This window comes from Aotus nancymaae, unplaced genomic scaffold (assembly GCF_030222135.1).
Source record: "Aotus nancymaae isolate 86718 unplaced genomic scaffold, 86718_ANA_hifiasm-v0.15.2.pri h1tg000019l, whole genome shotgun sequence".
Classification (NCBI taxonomy): Eukaryota; Metazoa; Chordata; class Mammalia; order Primates; family Aotidae; genus Aotus; species Aotus nancymaae.
The window spans coordinates 42,526,263-42,543,166 of NW_026988431.1; the positions used below are offsets into that span (position 1 = coordinate 42,526,263).

The following is a 16,904-nucleotide window of genomic DNA, read 5'->3' on the forward strand; positions in this document are numbered from 1 at the left end:
GGGAGCAGAGAAGGATGTGATCACATTAAAGCTATTTCTCAACTTCCTAGAAAAATGACAAACGGACCATTTCAAGACTTGTGAAACAGGTTAACCAAAACATTACCTAACCACAGTTACCATAATTTACTAACCTTTTTGGAGCCCCTGTGTACAAGAGGCACCAAGACTTTCTGGGTGGGAAGGTTGATTCTGTAAACAAACTGCCAGGGTTTAAATCATACTTTCTTCACTTATATGACTGTAGAAAAGTTAGCACTTAGGGAGGCTGAGGCTGGCAGATCACTTGAGGACAGGAGTTCGAGACCAGCCTGGCCAACATAGTGAAACCCTGTCTCTACAATAAAAAAAAAAAAAAGAAGAAGAAAAGTAATTTAACTTTTCTGTAAAATGAGTATATTAACACCTCACTGAGTTGGTACAATAATTAAATGAAGCACTTACATGCCTAATTGATGCAGATGGCTCCAAGAATTTAAATAACATTTACCAAAGAGTCACCATATTTTTTAGGTTAAAGCTACAAAACCATTGTGAGTATACTAAAGAATGATTATAAAGGCCGACGGAAATTCTGAAAAGGCGTAATTAAACTTTATTTTTCATTCAAGCAGTTCAGACGCATGATTTTAACAAGAGCGTTTATTTGCTTACTTTTTAAGGTTCCCTAACCCTTGGCTTCTTGGGGAGTTTGATGCCACACTCTTCCCCAAAGTCCCCCTTAAACTCTCAGGCTTAGCGGGGACAGGGGGGCGCGCGGTTGAGGTCAGGAGCCCCGGGGAAGCAGGACCATGGTCGCTGGTGAGCGGCAGCTGCAGCCTAGCCCCGAGGGAGGGAGGAGGGGCCGAGGGGGACTTGGGTGCCGCAGCCCCGCGGGCTACCGCCCCCGTCGGCCGCGCAGCAGGGAGGATGCGGACTGCAGCGAGAGCGTGCGCGGCCACGTGACGGCCGCTATAAGAGCGCACGGGGCAGACGCTCGGCTCCCGCGGTGCCTCCTCGCTGGCCGCGCTACTTCCCGGCGCCGGCTTCTCTGAGCCACCAACCTGCGGCTGCCCCGGCCGCCTGCGCCCCCGGCAGCACCATGACAGGTACCGCCGCGCAGCGCGCCGCCGCCAGCCCCGGGACCCCGGCTCCCCGCCCAGCCGCCGCCTCCCTTCTCCTCCTCCGCCCTCAGCCCCGGGGTGTTCCCGGCTGGACGAGACCGCCGCAAAGTTGCTGGCTAGCTGCAGCCGGGCGTGCTTCTGCCTGCGTCAGCGGCCGCCCCGCCGCCCACAGGGGTGCAGCGATGGGGGCAGCCGGGCGGAGCCCCAGCCCTCGGCCGAAGCCCTCGTTCCTGCTTCCGTCTCCTCGCCCTTCCTCCTGCTCTCACGGCAAAGGGCCGGCGGGCAGAGCAGCTGCGGCAGGGCGGTGTGGGGGTGGGGAGCCGGTTCCACTGGGGGCTCCAGGCGGGAGTCCCGGGGCGCAGCGGCATCGTGGGGAGCCACCCTGGCCTCTGACGGCTCGGAACCCCGGGAAGCGGGGGCCCCAAGGCGGGGATACCGCGGCCTCCGCCCGGCTCCTCAGCCGCCCGCCCCGGCCCCGGCCCCGGCCGCCACGCCGAGCCTATTTTTAGGCCTTTGAGGCCGGGTTGCGGGAAGCCGGGAGTTGGACTAGCGTCCCGGGGTGCGGGCCCCGTCAGGTGGGAGGGAGCAAGCTTTGGCTTCACTTGTTGCGAGGCGTCCGGGCCACTCCACGAGTCAGCCCCAGCACTGGGAAGCTCCGAGTTAGCTGGTCCTTCCGTGTCATTGACACTAAATAGCCAGGGTTATTACAGCAATTGAACTGCCGCAAAGATTGCAGGTGTAACCCAGAGTTCAGCCGTCTTTAGGAAGATTAAACTCCTACCCAGCTGTCATTGGTCTTTCTTGGTCATTTGTAATGTTGGCTAGTCTGGTGTTCTAACCTGTGTGCTAAGCATTTGTTCTGTCCCTTATTTAATTTTGGAAATCATCCATATCCTTGCTTCCTAAAATCCTTGAATCCTGCTCTCCTTATTACATTTTTCTCCATGATCTCCTGGAACCTGGAGTTCCTTTGAGTTAAATGATCATTTATTTTGCCCAGTTTAAGTATCTTTGGTGCAGATTGACTGCAGTGTTACCCATCATAAGATATTATAATGGGCTGAAGATAATAGAAGCAAGTACAGGCAGATGTTGTTGGGCCTGTCAAGGGACAGGTGTCACCATTGTTCAGAGCTTTCCTAGAGTGTGAATGACTGGGAAACCAGTGGCCCTCCGTGGGTTGGGGAACTCGTCTTCCTACAACTTAGTGGTTGGCCTGGCCTGGGAGAGGGCCCCATAAAATGTGTGAAGGTGGCTGTCAAGTCAGCAGCCGAGGGATGCGTTGGTCCACTAGGCAACCCACAACTTCCTCTCACTTCTCAGTGGAATTTCCACCATTTCTAGCCTCCACCTTGGAAAACAGGCAAGGGAGAATGAGGAAATCCAGGACAGAAAGAGAAGGACTTCATGACAAAATGTCCCAAGTCCTGGTAGGCAAATGACTCCTACCAGAGCTTGATCTGAAGTGTCCTAGGCATTTGCTTGCTCACCAACTTGCTAATGTTTCTTGGAGACGGAACGTGGCCCAGAATTGTCCTAGGGAATGACAAGAATCTTGAAGCTTGTCCTAGGGGTCTTAGGAGGGTGGGGACTGTTCAGTAGGAAGAAAAATCCACGTGGCAACTAAGTGATTATTGGAGATTGGGATGCGTGTCAGTTGGGTGGAGGTGGGAAGGGAAAGGGTGCAGAATGGACCTGCACCTTCTTTCTTCTCCAAAGAAAAGCAGGCAATTGGTTAGGAATTCATAGGTGATCTCCAAATCTATCAGTGATTGATCACTATTTACATAGAAGCATCAGGGACGGAAGATCTCTCTGAGGTGCTGATATTTGAGGGGAGAGTCAATGTGATTCTTCAGGGATACTGGGGCAGGGGAGCTTTTGCTCCAGGTTGTGGAAACAGTTATGTATAAGATGTCTGGAATCCGGGTCTGCAGTGAGCTATGATCACACCACTGCACTCCAGCCTGGGTGACAAAAAATAAATGAATGAATAAATAAATAAATGCCTGAAGCATGGCATAAACATAAGCACCAGAATGAAGAATGTACACTCTGCTTTCAGACTGTCTGAATTGAATTTGACAGTTGGTTTTGTGCTTGGCTGAAAACACTGTCTACAGTACCGTGTAGAAGAAACAGAAAATGCATGACTTGATCTCTTCATTACCATCTGTTAACTGCCTGGAGTTCAAACTCTGGGTATTAACCTATTGTTTTGTCTGAGAATTTAGCATGTCAGGACTCTAAATTGGATTTAATTTCAATAGCTTAATCAACCTCTTGAAGGTTGCCATATGTGCCTGCTATGATCTTGAACCATTCTTGAAGTGGGTACTTGGGGTTTTCTTCCAAAGAGGCTACTGCTTTATTCATAGAGAAAGTTGATGTTAGAGGAGCTGGTTTTGCTAAATTACTGTTTGAATGGGTTCCTGGGAAAAAGGCTTTCTCCAGATAATATATTGTGATGAGTGTTTTTTTTTCTTTGTATTAAGATCAGGCCTTTGTGACACTGACCACAAACGATGCCTACGCCAAAGGTGCCCTGGTATTGGGCTCATCTCTGAAACAGCACAGGACCACCAGGAAGCTGGTCGTGCTCGCCACCCCACAGGTCTCAGACTCCATGAGGTGAGGACCTTGCTGCCCCGCCACCATCTACAGGGGCTCTGACATCCTTCTCCCTGTTTCTGGCATCACTGGACATTGAGGCCATGCTCTTTTCAGGAGTTGAGCACTGGGTAGAGAAAAATGAGAGATGCTGAGTGAAGGATTTCTGGACTTGAAACCTCTTCCTATCTTTTGGGAGATACTCCAACTAAATACTTTTCTGGAAGGTGGTGTGCTGGCCCACACTTTCTGATTCCAACTAGGAGTGGAAGGAGTCATCTTCCTTCACTCCATCCTCCCTAGGTGATCTGAAGGACTGTGCCAGGCATTCCTTGCTTATATGCACCTTTATGCAGTCACAATTCATGGACATTCCTTTCCCCAGATGCAGCAGGGGCTGCATTGTTTCATGTTGCAAACTAGGGTAACTCTCAGGTGACTTAGAAAAGTAGCTATTTTCTCCATTGCCAGTTGACATTTGTAAGCTAAAGATCTTTATTTACAATATAATATACTAGAATCTTTACCAAAGGGCTTTCTGAACTAGGTTTTACTAGGGGAACCACACTAAAGGGTATAAACTGCTTCGTGATTGGTTAGTTCACTTTGATCTGATGGAATTAAATTTTGAAGTATCTGGGCTGGGTGCCGTGGCTCACGAGTGGGGCAACAGAGCAAGACTCAGTCTCAGAAAAAAAGAGAGAAAAAAATTGAAGTATCTGAATGAGCTACCTAGTCCCTAGTACTAACTTTAAAAATATCTGGGCACACTAGCAGTTTTGTGATGTGTTTATTTTTGTGGTCTTCTTGCCTCTAGGAAATTGAAAATGCCCCTTTTGTGACTCTTTTTTTTCCAAAAAATGTAAGCACAGGCCAAGGGTCTCTAAAAAGTAGGCATTATATATACATACATGTGTCTTTCACACTAACAACCTTGTTCCTAAATGGTGATTTAGGAAGATGCCAAAAAGGCTGTCTCCTAATGTGTGTACCCTAATTTGTAGTCTATTAGGATATGTCTGAAAAACCAGATCTAGTCTTGCATTTTGCATTTCTCGTCACCACCATCAATTTACTTGGGCCAATGATGCTCCTAACTATTTCTCCTCAAAAATACCAAGTTTACTGTGTGAACTGGAACATATTTTTGCACAGCTTTGGAGACAGAATACAGTATCAGTTTTGTTCCGCATCTGTGATGTTATGCTAAACTTTCAATGATGATACTTTTTCATCCTGTGTTTTTTCTTGTGCTCGACTTAGTGTCTTACCCAAGTCTACTCTACTAATCCACCTGCAAGAACTTTCTAAAATAAAGCCTTACTTAATTGGGACATAGAGAAGTGTTGTACCTCACAAACCAAAGTGAATCTCTCATTATACTTAAACAGAGTGCTCAGCATATAATAAATGCTGGTTATATTGGATTCTATAAAATGGCAACCTAATAAATGGAGCCCTTTACACATTTTTGCAAGCTCTTGCCACAACCTGCCTGCTATTCAGTGATACAGTGAAAAACAATTGCTTCTATAATAATGTTTTAAGACGAGCATTTCATCCTCACCATAAGCAGTTCTTACTACTTTAGTGAAGTTAACTGGACATGCAAATAAACACAATTTGTCCTGGAGTAAAATTAGAGCAGATTTAAGGGTACATATTCTACCAAATCAATACATTCTTCTAGTAATTGATGGAGAGGGTAATAAAGCATCAGTCTTTACACTAGATGGGTCACTTTTTCTGAAAAGATGCTAAGTGCCCTTTTCTGGATTTTGTTTTGACAGAAAAGTTTTAGAGACAGTCTTTGATGAAGTCATCGTGGTAGATGTCTTGGACAGTGGTGATTCTGCTCATCTAACCTTAATGAAGAGGCCAGAGTTGGGTGTCACGCTGACAAAGCTCCACTGCTGGTCACTTACACAGTATTCAAAATGTGTATTCATGGATGCAGATACTCTGGTGAGTGTGGCTTTGAGGGTAGAGAAGGCATATATGGTAATGGAGACCTGTTAGGCATTTGAGGAATGCCGTCAAGACTTGACAGTAAAGTTCAGATAGAACCACTGTCATGAAATGTGTCAGGGGAAGGAGGAGAGGAGGCCCAGCTGCCTTACAGCTGTCATCATCTTTTGTGTTGAATGACATAGGGAGAACTTAAGAAGGGGATGCTCAGCAAAAGCATTTCTCTAATGTTCTGTCTCCCCTTTGATCAGGTCCTAGCAAATATTGATGATCTTTTTGAGAGAGAAGAATTGTCAGCAGCACCAGACCCAGGGTGGCCTGACTGCTTTAATTCCGGAGTTTTCGTTTATCAGCCTTCAGTTGAAACATATAATCAGCTGTTGCATCTTGCTTCTGAGCAAGGTAGTTTTGATGGTATGTATCTGCTATCTTCATATCTGAAAAGCTGCTAATAATTAGTAATTTCTAGGGGCTGTTCTTCTCAGGAATATAATTGCTGTGGTTTCTTCTGCCTGGAAGATACAAGAGGTGGCTCAAGCATTTTAAGTTGTGCTCTTTTGGGAAATTGTGTGTATGTGTATGTGTACATGCATCTTTTTCTATGGATGCATAAGATTAACCTAAACTATGATAGGCAATTTTATAGGATTGCCTTTAAGTTGTCTTCCTGTATCTAATTTGGAGTATGATAAATGTACTATGATGGTTTAAAAATTCAAAAGACTGAAAAACTTTAACATCTATCTTTAAACCTAAGTAAACTTAAGCTCAAGAGAGTTTGACAGCCATTCCAGGAGGATCAAGCATTGTCACTATGGAAACTTGAGGAATAAACCTGATAATTTGGGTCTCATTCTCTCAGGCAACATAAAAATGAAGATAGAAAGTTTATGTGAATAATCTTTGCTTCCAAACTCTCATTCTCTGTAAGGCTGTGTGCCAGAGTGGTATCTGCAAGGCTAAAAAGTAGAATATTGACAAAGTCAGCATCCATTTTATTTAACATATATATGTAATTGTAGTTATATTTATATAACGGTTCTGTCTGTGATATAGGGCCTCACATCTTTTGGAGAAGTTGATCGAATGAAATGCTTTTGTTTAAGGCCAATTGCTGAAATAGTGACAAGCCATGTTTTTAAAAACAAAAACACACAGGACAAAACCAGTAGTTAATATGCAAAAGGAGTTCTTTGAAGAATTATTTTTGATGATTGTTTTGAATAAAGACCCAGAATAGAGAAGAAGAAGGACATTCTCTAAGAAGCCCTCCCAGCAGTGACTTACTATCAGATGTGAACATTGTGGCAGAGCACAGTGCTGTGTGCTATTCACATGGGGATGGGCCAGAGGCCTGAGCTCTGCTGGAGACACAGCGGGGGCTTCTTTCCTCCTCTCCCCTTTCCAAGAGTAGATCTGAGATTTGCAGGAAGTAGATCTTTTGGAAATAGCAGAAACAGATTTTCTCATTTGACAAAAGATTCAGTCCTGGGTGCAGATATGAGGATTCAGTTTCATTAACCAATTAGAAAGTTAAAAATCAAAATGCTAAACTTTAAAAATGAAAACATTAGACCTATACGTTTGTTACCTTGCTGAGGTGAAGATATTGGAAGTTAAAACATTTCAAATTATACATAAAACTGAGATTGGGTCTTCATTGTTGCTATTCACAGAAATTGAATTCTTTTTAGTTATTTGGCTGAGGATTTGGGAATTGTGGCTATTTGAAATGTCATTGAAAATAATAAGGAAATAAGTCTCAGTTTTGTTTTACTATTTAGCTTGTTTATACTCTAAGCTAGTAGTTCTCAAACAAGGGCGATTTTGTCCCCCAAAGTACATTTGGCAATGTCTGGAGACATTTTTGGTTGTTATAACTGAAGTGGGAGGAGGGTGCAAAGGGCATCTGGTGAGTAGAGGCTGGGGTTGCTAAACATCCACAATGCACAAGACGATCTCCTACAACAAAGAATTATCCAGCCCAGCATGTCAGTAGTGCTGAGGCTGCGAAACTCTGCTCTCTACATGCTCTGACACAGAGCAGGAGTATTTGTACCATAATGTATGGCAGCATCTAACAAGAAGCAAAGTCTTGTTTTAAGCAGCCTTAATGTAAGAAAATAATAATATGTTAAATGTTCACCATGGTCCAGGCCAAATGAAACTTCTTCACTTCACTGACATATTTTTAGCTCCTGCTATTTTCCCCTCATAGAAGGAATGAAAGCTTTATTAGTATTTAAGTTCAAAACATGTATTCCTTATTTCTACTGCTTATACTGAAAGTTGCCTTTGCATAAAAGGAAGAGGAGAGTGTTTTTAGCAGAAGTCCATTGTTTGTCTTAACCTTCCAGTGTAGCTCTCTTCACCTCCTCTCCTAATGAAGGAAGTAAGTGTAATCCTGCCAGAAATTCAGTGTAACTCTTCTCAGCTTCAGTAAGTGAATCACATTCTAAAGTACATCTTGTGGCTTGCCAACTGCCTGAAATCCACATGATTTTAATCATGTGAAGAGAATCCAATTTCTAACCTAGAAAACGGTTAGATGTTGTTGAGAGGTAAGACTTTGGATACCAAACAGTAGTGTGCCATGATAAATTATCTAGGTTATAATTTGAGAATATGAAGCTCATTAATTAACCTATTCATTGTTAAAAGAAGCTTGGATGTGTGCAGAGCGCTTGACTAGGAAGCACTTCCTGCTTTTTCAGCCAGAATCTGAAACCACCGTGAGATTCTGTCTGTGCCTCTAGCACATTTCATTATTCAGCAGCAGGTTTCCAGGTGCTGGCCGTCCTCTAAGGTATATTCCATTTACTGGCTCGTTGGTGGTGAAGGACTGAATATTCTGTTAACAGAAATTGAAAGAGTTAAAAAGTCAACTGTGCAGCTGAGAACTTATAATTAGGTCTCAATATGTTGTTTAAATTCAGCAGAAATATAAGTTAGCAGTTCTGAAATCAAAGATTGTTTTCACTTCAAATATGTGTTAAGCTTTACTTAGCAAAGAAAGCTCGCTCTGTACCTCAGGAGCCTGCTTCTCTCTGGAGGGGTTTGCTATCCACTTGAATCAATGTGTGAACCATGTGACATAAAGACATGTTGGACTTATGCTTGATAGCAATAAAATAGTTCTTTATGAACAATGACTTTGTCTAATGGCAGTAACCTTTGCCTCTTGTTTTCAATATGTTGTATAAAAATTATAAATATAGTAAAAGTAAATCTTAAAAATTAAGAATTATATAAAAAATAATTTTGGTTAGGTGTCATGCCATAGGCACTGATGAACATTTTCAGGTGTTTCTTTCACAGTTACCTTCATTTTCTCACAACTGTAGTTTCTCCCTGCACCATCCCATAGTCCGTTTTAAGTCCCAGAATTTTCAGGTCAGACCAGTTTTGTGGACTAACTGTATCTCAGTGTGAATATCTTGCAAGTCCTGCTTTTAACCACTTTCCTGTGTTCAGCAGAAAACTGCTGGGGCCTGGTGTCCACTGACAAGCACACAGGCTGTTGATGGCTGAGCATTTGCAGCTGCTTTTGCAACTCTTCTCATGCAAAAGAATGTGGCTGTCATTCTTCTAATCACCAGCCCTGTACTCATAGCCCCTCCACCTCTCTGCTCTGTGACTCTGGCCAAGAAAATAATCCTAATATGGCAAACTATACTAGATACCTTGACTTCTCTTTCTTCCCCAAATTCTAGAATGTTAGAAGTTAGAACTAGTGACTACATACCTAATTCATGGCTGGTGTCTAATTTTCCATAAAGAAGAATCAATCTTCTATACTGTTGTATTTGTAAACTGTCTTGGCACTTATTTCATCACTATAGTTACATGTTTCACGAAAAGTTAAACAATAGCTGTTGTGAAATAGTTTTACACTAGTATTGTATAGGATGTGACAAGATAAGGTTAGCTTTAGGGCATGTTAGCAGTAAGAGGGGAAGAGAGAGGTCGTAATATTGTAGGCTCTAATCAGCAGTTTTGCTTCTGCCACGTCTGTGAAATGAGGCTGATGAACTTGACTTTTAGTTTGAAGAAATCAACCTGAATGCGAGTTGAGGTTTACTTTCTTTTCTCCCTGTCTATCTTAAGAGTGCATGTGTAGTTGAAGAGTTAAGTGCTTAAAAATTGTTGTCTGTTTCATCTGTACATGTTAGTTTCAAAAACCTAAGTCAGAGGAATTTATATTTTCTAATTTAGAATATCCTTAAAAAAATCTTGTACTCATTTTGATTACTGCAATGTAAATATTCTAAACTTTTGATTGGTGTACTGGAATTTTGGTCTTCAGTGGAATTTCTAGAAAGAAGAGAAAATAGGAAAGAATAAATTAGTGGCAGAATATTAGGTATGGTTTTATTTAAGGAGAATCTGGGATTTGTGTTGAGGTCATTATATTTGTGTGTTCCAAATTCTAAGTGGTCGTTGAGTCCCATAAGCAGAGTACAGTAATGTTTATCAATAATGTTTAACAGAAATGATTTGGTGCTACATTCTATTAAAGTGTAAAATTGACCCCAGATCTACCTTTTAAAATCTTTGTAGTTAATTAGGCTTCATGTTGGACCTGCCCAAAAAAAGAATGAAGGACTGAGACATTTCAAGATAGTACTTGTCCAAACCAAATGAGTTCAGAAATTTTGGTGTGCTTCACTTGGTTCCCTGACTTGATAGGTCAGCCTGGACAGTTATCTTTCCATGGTGACTTCCCCCAGCTCCCCCAGGCACTGGGCTGCTTGTTCTCCTCAGTAATTTATCAGTTGTTTTGGAAATGACTCTGTTCTCTTGCATTTATGTCATTTTGTTGATAGTTTAGATAATAAGTATCTTGAGGAAAAGCAAAAGCCATAACGTAATGGCAAAATTAATGAGCACACGTAAATTTTGTTCTTAAGAGCTATTTTTATCTCATTCTACCTGTGGATATATTTTTTTAACTTAGCCATCTGTCTCCAGCTTTGTAACTATCAGAGATCATGAACACTGTGAAATAGAGGAAGAAGGGACTAATATGTTATGTGTGTGCATGGTCATTTTACCTACTTTTTCACTTATTTCTCAACGGTCCTGTAAGGTAGGCATTCATGCATCCAGTCATATAACAAATATTCATTGAGAGCCTGCTGTGTAGCTAGCACTGGGGACTGCCATTGTTGCAGTTCCGGACAGCAGCTTGCCTGACGCCCCTGAGCTAAGGCAAAGTCAGGTCTGAACCAGGGTCCTTCTTAACTCTGGTTGGGTTATGTGTTGGAACGGGGTGGTGGTGGTGGTGGTTTTTTCCATTCCCAATTCTCTCATATGGCAGCATTCTTGAGTATGTATCTTCAGAATGATAGAGGATGGAGGAAAATCCCTATTACTTTGGCTTTATGACAGATTAATTAAGTCGTTTCTGTGAGTAGACAGAGCAGCTGGTATATTATTCCTCATTTTACAAATGAGGGAATGGAGGCACAATTTTTCTATCTCTATTGCTACTATTCCTCCTGTCTGATCCAGAATACCTAAAAATACATTGTCATTTAAAATCAGCAATATAGTTCATAGTCGTACATTGTTTTATGGAGTCTGGAAGTATTCTTGGAAGTGTTACTCTCACCTATATTTCTGTAGTAGGTCCATTCAATTTTTCAAACATCATTTTAATTTTTAATCTGGACAAAATCCTAAGTTTAAGGGCCAAAAAGAGACTAGTAAAATAATGCAGATTTTATTCCTGCCTCTATAAAATTTATATTGTGAGACGTTGCAGACATTTAACAACTAATACACAGTTATATAATCATGATTCTAGTAAGTTCAGAGTACTAACAGTCCAGACTAGAAGGACCTGCCCTAGACTGAGAAACTGAAATTTAAGCCAAGAATAAATGTTTCCTTGCATGTATGTAATAATTAATAGCTTGATATTTAAAATCTTAAAAACAGTGAAAAACAAAAGCTATAACATGAAATAGTAAAACAATCAGTTGTTCTTGGCTTAAATGGGTTGAGGCCAGTGAGATAGAGTGATGCTGGGGCCCAAGCTCCAAGAGCCTGGATTTCCATAAGCCACCTTGGGTTAATCAAATGATCCTCAGTAAATCTCATAAAAATATCCCCAAGAGCTGGGCTTTCATAAGCTGTAATTTATTAATCCTTAGCATGCTCACTATAGGCAGTAATGATTATATCCGCCAAGCATTTTGTAGGAAGTTAGTTTTACAAAGAAGTGGCCTGGCACAGTGGCTTACGCCTATAATCCCAACACTTTGGGAGGCCGAGGCAGGTGGATCACTTGAGGTCAGGAGTTCCAGACCAGCCTGGCCAACATGGTGAAACCCCGTCTCTACTAAAAATGCAAAAATTAGCTGGTGGTGGCACATGCCTGAAGTCTCAGCTACTTGGGAGGCTGAGGTAGGGGAATCACTTGAACCCTGGAGGCAGAGGTTGCAGTGAGCTGAGGTCATACCACTGCGCTCCAGCCTGGGTGACAGAGCGAGACTCTGTCTCAAACAATAAATAAATAGAAGTGAGTCATGTGTTCGTGTCAGTCCTTGTCTCTAACTCAAATATAATATAAAGCATACTTTGAGGGTTTTGTTGTTGTTGTTACGGAGTTTCACACTTGTTGCCTAGGCTGGAGTGCAATGGTGCGATCTTGGCTCACTGCAGCCTCTGCCTCCTGGGTTCAAGTGATTCTCTTGCCTCATCCTCCCAAGTAGCTGGGATTACGGGCACCCACCACCATGCCCAGCTAATTTTTGCATTTTTAGTAGAGACTGGGTTTCACCATGTTGGCCAGGCTGGTCTCGAACCCCTGGCCTCAGGTGATCCACCCACCTCAGCCTCACAAAGTGCTGGGATTACAGGTGTGAGTCACCACACCTGGTCTTTTACTTTAAATTATTTACTTTATCTGTCCATCTGTCCTTTTTTGGATTTCGAAGCTTTTGAGAGTTGGAACCTATCTTAATCTTCCTATTACGTGAATACCAAATTTATATAATGTTAGACATTTTTTATAGAAATGAGCTACTCAGGAGGCTGAGGCAGGAGAATTGCCTGAACCCAGGAGGCGGAGGTTGCGGTGAGCTGAGATCGCGCCATTGCACTCCAGCCTGGGTAACAAGAGCGAAACTCTGTCTCGGAAAAAAAAAAAAAAGAAATGACATTTTTAAGAGTTGTTATTATCCTTTGTATAATAAAGGAGTCATTCTTAAAAGACTCCAATGCGTCTCGAATTTTAATATGCAAACAAATACCCCAGGGATTAAAATGTGGATTCTGATTATGTAGGTCTGAGGTGGGGCTCAACAGTCGACATTTCTGTCAAGCTCCCAGGTGATGCCGGGGCTGCTGGTACCCGGACCACAGTTTAAGTAGCATTATCATAGGGGGAACATTCCGGCTGAGATGCTGGGGTTCATGTATAAACCAGAATTAAGTCACTGCCCTGTTATCCACAGTAGACAGGCCAGCTGCCAGCAAACTGTGGGAGAGCACGCAAAGTACACAAGCATTGAACAAATGCACAGGTTTCAAAGATACCACTTAACTCTGTTTCTGTCTTAGGAAACAAATAGGTCCCGTTTCTGATAAATACTGTGGTGTGTCCATGGTTACAAGGTATGTGACCCTGCTCAAAAGACCTAGAAACTACCAAGTTTGTAGTTGCAAGGTGATTATGTAGCATTTGGGCAGCTGGGTGGAAGGATGATCCAGAATGAGATACTGGCTTTTGTTCCTTGTTCCGTTTCCTTTCTCCCTGTCTCTCACGTGTGTTACCACACCCTGGCCTACCGGATCACAGCTGCTGGTGATGCCTGCTAATCATGTTTGTTGGTTCTGAGATGAGTGAGATTAAAAGTATCTTAACCTGTCAGATTAAATAAAGCTGCCTCTGGAAGTGTAAAATGTATTGGACAAACATACTAGGGTTTTGTTGTGGAAATTCATCAGTCTTTAGGGCATCCTTATATGTTCTGTCACACAGACGTGCCTAGGTTTGCATTCTGCTTTGAACTGTCCTCTCATTTAAAGATTTTTTTCTAAAGAGAGGGTATTGATAACACCATACATAGATTTTTCTGATGAAGTTAAAACATTTGCCTGATCTTGAAATGTTGAACTGTGCATTTGGGAAAAGGTGGTTATGATTTCCAGACCACCGAATTAAAAAATTCAGCTACGGACTTGTAGATGGCATTTAATTTATTTTTAATCTACAATTTTGGACTAAATGGTAACCCTTTGTCATCATGTGAGGTCAGTGGCCATGGGAGTTTTACGACCTGTGTTGTCCCCTCTGGCGCCAAGGTTCTTGTTGAGTGTTTCAGGGTTTGCCAGTTTAACAGGCACCATTAGTTCACCAGTTCTGCTTCAGTGCTTCTTCTCCTCCTTGCTTGTTTTCTGTACAACAAGTGCTTTCCAGCCTCCCTGTGGCACACAGCTGATGGGCTGATGATGTTTGTCGGGTACCTGAGGGTAAACAGAAACGGCCTTTTGTGGCCAAAGGCAGGCAGCCAGGGACTTTGAGGGATCAGCAGCTCTGACTCCTGTTTCCCAGGCTCACGCAGGTCAGATTTGGAAGTTCTACTTTACAACTACTATTTAGGCCTCCATGGAATGAGATTTCTTTACTGCATTATGGGTAGCTGTTAGTCATTTTAAGTGGAATTGCTTAAGTTAAAGAAAGTTTTATCATGTCCAAGTTCTCAAATTGGATAAATATGTAGAGTTTTTTTATTAATATCCTTTATAACCTACACATATATTTTTCTTTTGGTGTATCATGCTTCATAATAAAAATTAAAAGTGAAGAATATTTAGAAAGAAAAGATCTAAGCACAGTTCTCATTCTTGCCCCCAGTTGTATTACTAATATTTTAGAATAACAAAAATAATATATTAAGAAAAAGGGGGGGAAGGACATCTATTACACCATTCCCCTAATGTAATTACTGTTGTTTTATTTACTCTCTAGTAATATAAATGTTTATTGATGTTTATGTTCTTAGTTATAATCACAATGTAAGTAGCTATATATCTTTATATGACACAGTGTATGGATGTTGTTTTTATAGACAATAGTTTTAATTGCTGAATAATATTTCATGAGTAGTTAGTATTACAATATACTAACTATTCCTATATGTTAAAATATGCAAGTCATTTACATTTTTCTGCTGTTACAGGGTATCTTCAAGATTCTTGCATTCATTCCATAAATAATTTGCCTATGTGTAAGGCATTCTGCTGCATGTTAGCATTGTAATAGTAAGTGAAAAGCCATAATCCCAGTTCTTGTGGAATTTAGCATCTAATTCTGGATTGTATTTTGCACATTAATCGTAAGAGTTTTTTAAAAACCTGTTCATTTTGAGAGAACTGTAGATTTCTATGCAACTGTAAGAAATAATACAGAAAGATCCCATATAAGCTTCATCTGGTTTCCCCCAGTGATAATATCTTATATAATTAAAATGTATCACCTCAACCAGGAGATTAACATTGGAACAATCCACCAACCTTACTCAGATTTGACCAGTATTATATGTATTCTCCTTTCTGTGTGTATATGTGTGTATGCACTTTTGGTTTTCATGCAGCTTTATCACATGTGTAGATTGGTGTGACCACCACCATAGTCGAGATGCAGAATAGTACTATCACACAGATCCCTCATATTCTTTCACAACCACAACTGCATCTCTCATTCTTTCCCTCTCCCCTGGCAGCCATTAATTTGTTTCCTATCTATACTTTTATTATTTGATATTATATAATGAAATTACATAGTGTGTAACTTTGTGAGATCGGAATTTTTCACTTAGTGTAATTACTTTGAGATTGATTCAGGTTGTTGTGTGTGTGTCTAGTTTGTTTTGTCTTATAGCTGAGTAATATTCCACATGGATGTACCACATCCATACACCTGTTGAATGACATTTGAGCTGTTTTCAGTTTGTACAATTATGAATAAAGCTGCTATGAACATTTCCTTGGCCCTTTTTTCTGTTCCCATGGAACTGATTGGCAGTACTTTGATGATTATGTATAAAAGGAAATTAGTTAAGACTTTGGGCCTCTGTATCTCAGCCACTAGTGTCTAGTCCCACATTTGGGGTATCTTTGTAGAATCAAAAATGATCCTTTAATGAATGGCATGATGTTTTGGTTTTGATAGTTTGTGCCTCAAAATACATTGATTTACTTATATAGCTAAAATTGTCTTTTGTTCTCATGTCTGTCTGTTGTCTTAGTCTATTCAGGCTGCTATAATAAAATACCATAGATTAAATGGCTTATAAACAACAGAAATAGATTTCTTACAGTTTTAGAGGCTGGAAATTCCAAGATTAAGGTGCCAGCAGGTTCAGTATCTGGAGAGGTCCCATTTCCTGGGTCATAGACAGCTTTTTTATTTCTGTGTTTTCGTTATAACTGCTGCATGTGGTGGAAGAGGTGAGGGACCTCTCTTGGGCCTCTTTTTTAAGAGCACAAATCCTATGCATGAGGCCAGAGCCCTCATGACCTAATCAGCTTCAAAGGCCCCACTCCAGATACTATCAACTTTGGGGTTAGGATTTCAGTGTAGGAATTTGGGGGTATCTAAACATTCAGTCCATTGCATTTTTGTAACAGTGAAGCATATTCTGTTGCCATCTTTATTGTCCTTTAGAACTTAGAAGAGTGAGACTGATTTTCTGTTGTTCATCCCTTGAGGAATAGAGACCTGTCAGGGGTGCTGTTTAGGGAGGGGTTTCCTCATAGACAATAAGTCAGTGCCTTTGGTTCTTAGAGTTGATTGAAGGTACTTGGAAATGATAGAATACGCAGATGGTGGATAAGGTACACTTGGACCTTAAACCTAAAATACTGACCTTACTGCCTAACTCCAAAAATTAAACATCTCCAGATTTTTGAAGTCTCCTTCAAAACTAAGGAAAACTGAATAGTAGTGACAGCCAACTGGACTTGCTGTATGTTGAGAAAGGAACTTGGTGAGCACCTGTTCTGCTGCTTGGAGACTGTGGTTCTGAGCGTGTTTTTTGAAATCTCATGAGTCTAAAATAAAATAGAAAGCACATGAAATACATGGTAGAATGTGCCTTGAGGTGGTTTAGTGACCTGTTTGGCTACTTATGAGCTTATGATTTATTTCAGACACTTAGCTGTTTAGATTTTTATTGTTTTTATTTCTTTTGAATGAATGGCCATGGTCCC

General features: G+C 41.4%; 1 protein-coding gene across 3 annotated transcripts in view; it reads left to right on the plus strand.

Annotated features, from left to right (window-relative positions):
• Positions 1–1,004: 1,004 nt before the first annotated feature.
• The window catches only part of GYG1 (glycogenin 1), a 36,002-nt gene continuing 20,102 nt past the window's right edge, over positions 1,005–16,904 (plus strand). For all 3 annotated transcript variants that reach the window (XM_012437118.2, XM_012437119.2, XM_012437120.2), the window contains exons 1-4: positions 1,005–1,088; positions 3,599–3,734; positions 5,504–5,678; positions 5,933–6,095. In XM_012437118.2, coding sequence (XP_012292541.2) covers positions 1,082–1,088; positions 3,599–3,734; positions 5,504–5,678; positions 5,933–6,095 — 481 coding nt within the window. In that variant the 5' untranslated portion in view covers positions 1,005–1,081. The remainder of the gene's footprint in view (positions 1,089–3,598; positions 3,735–5,503; positions 5,679–5,932; positions 6,096–16,904) is intronic.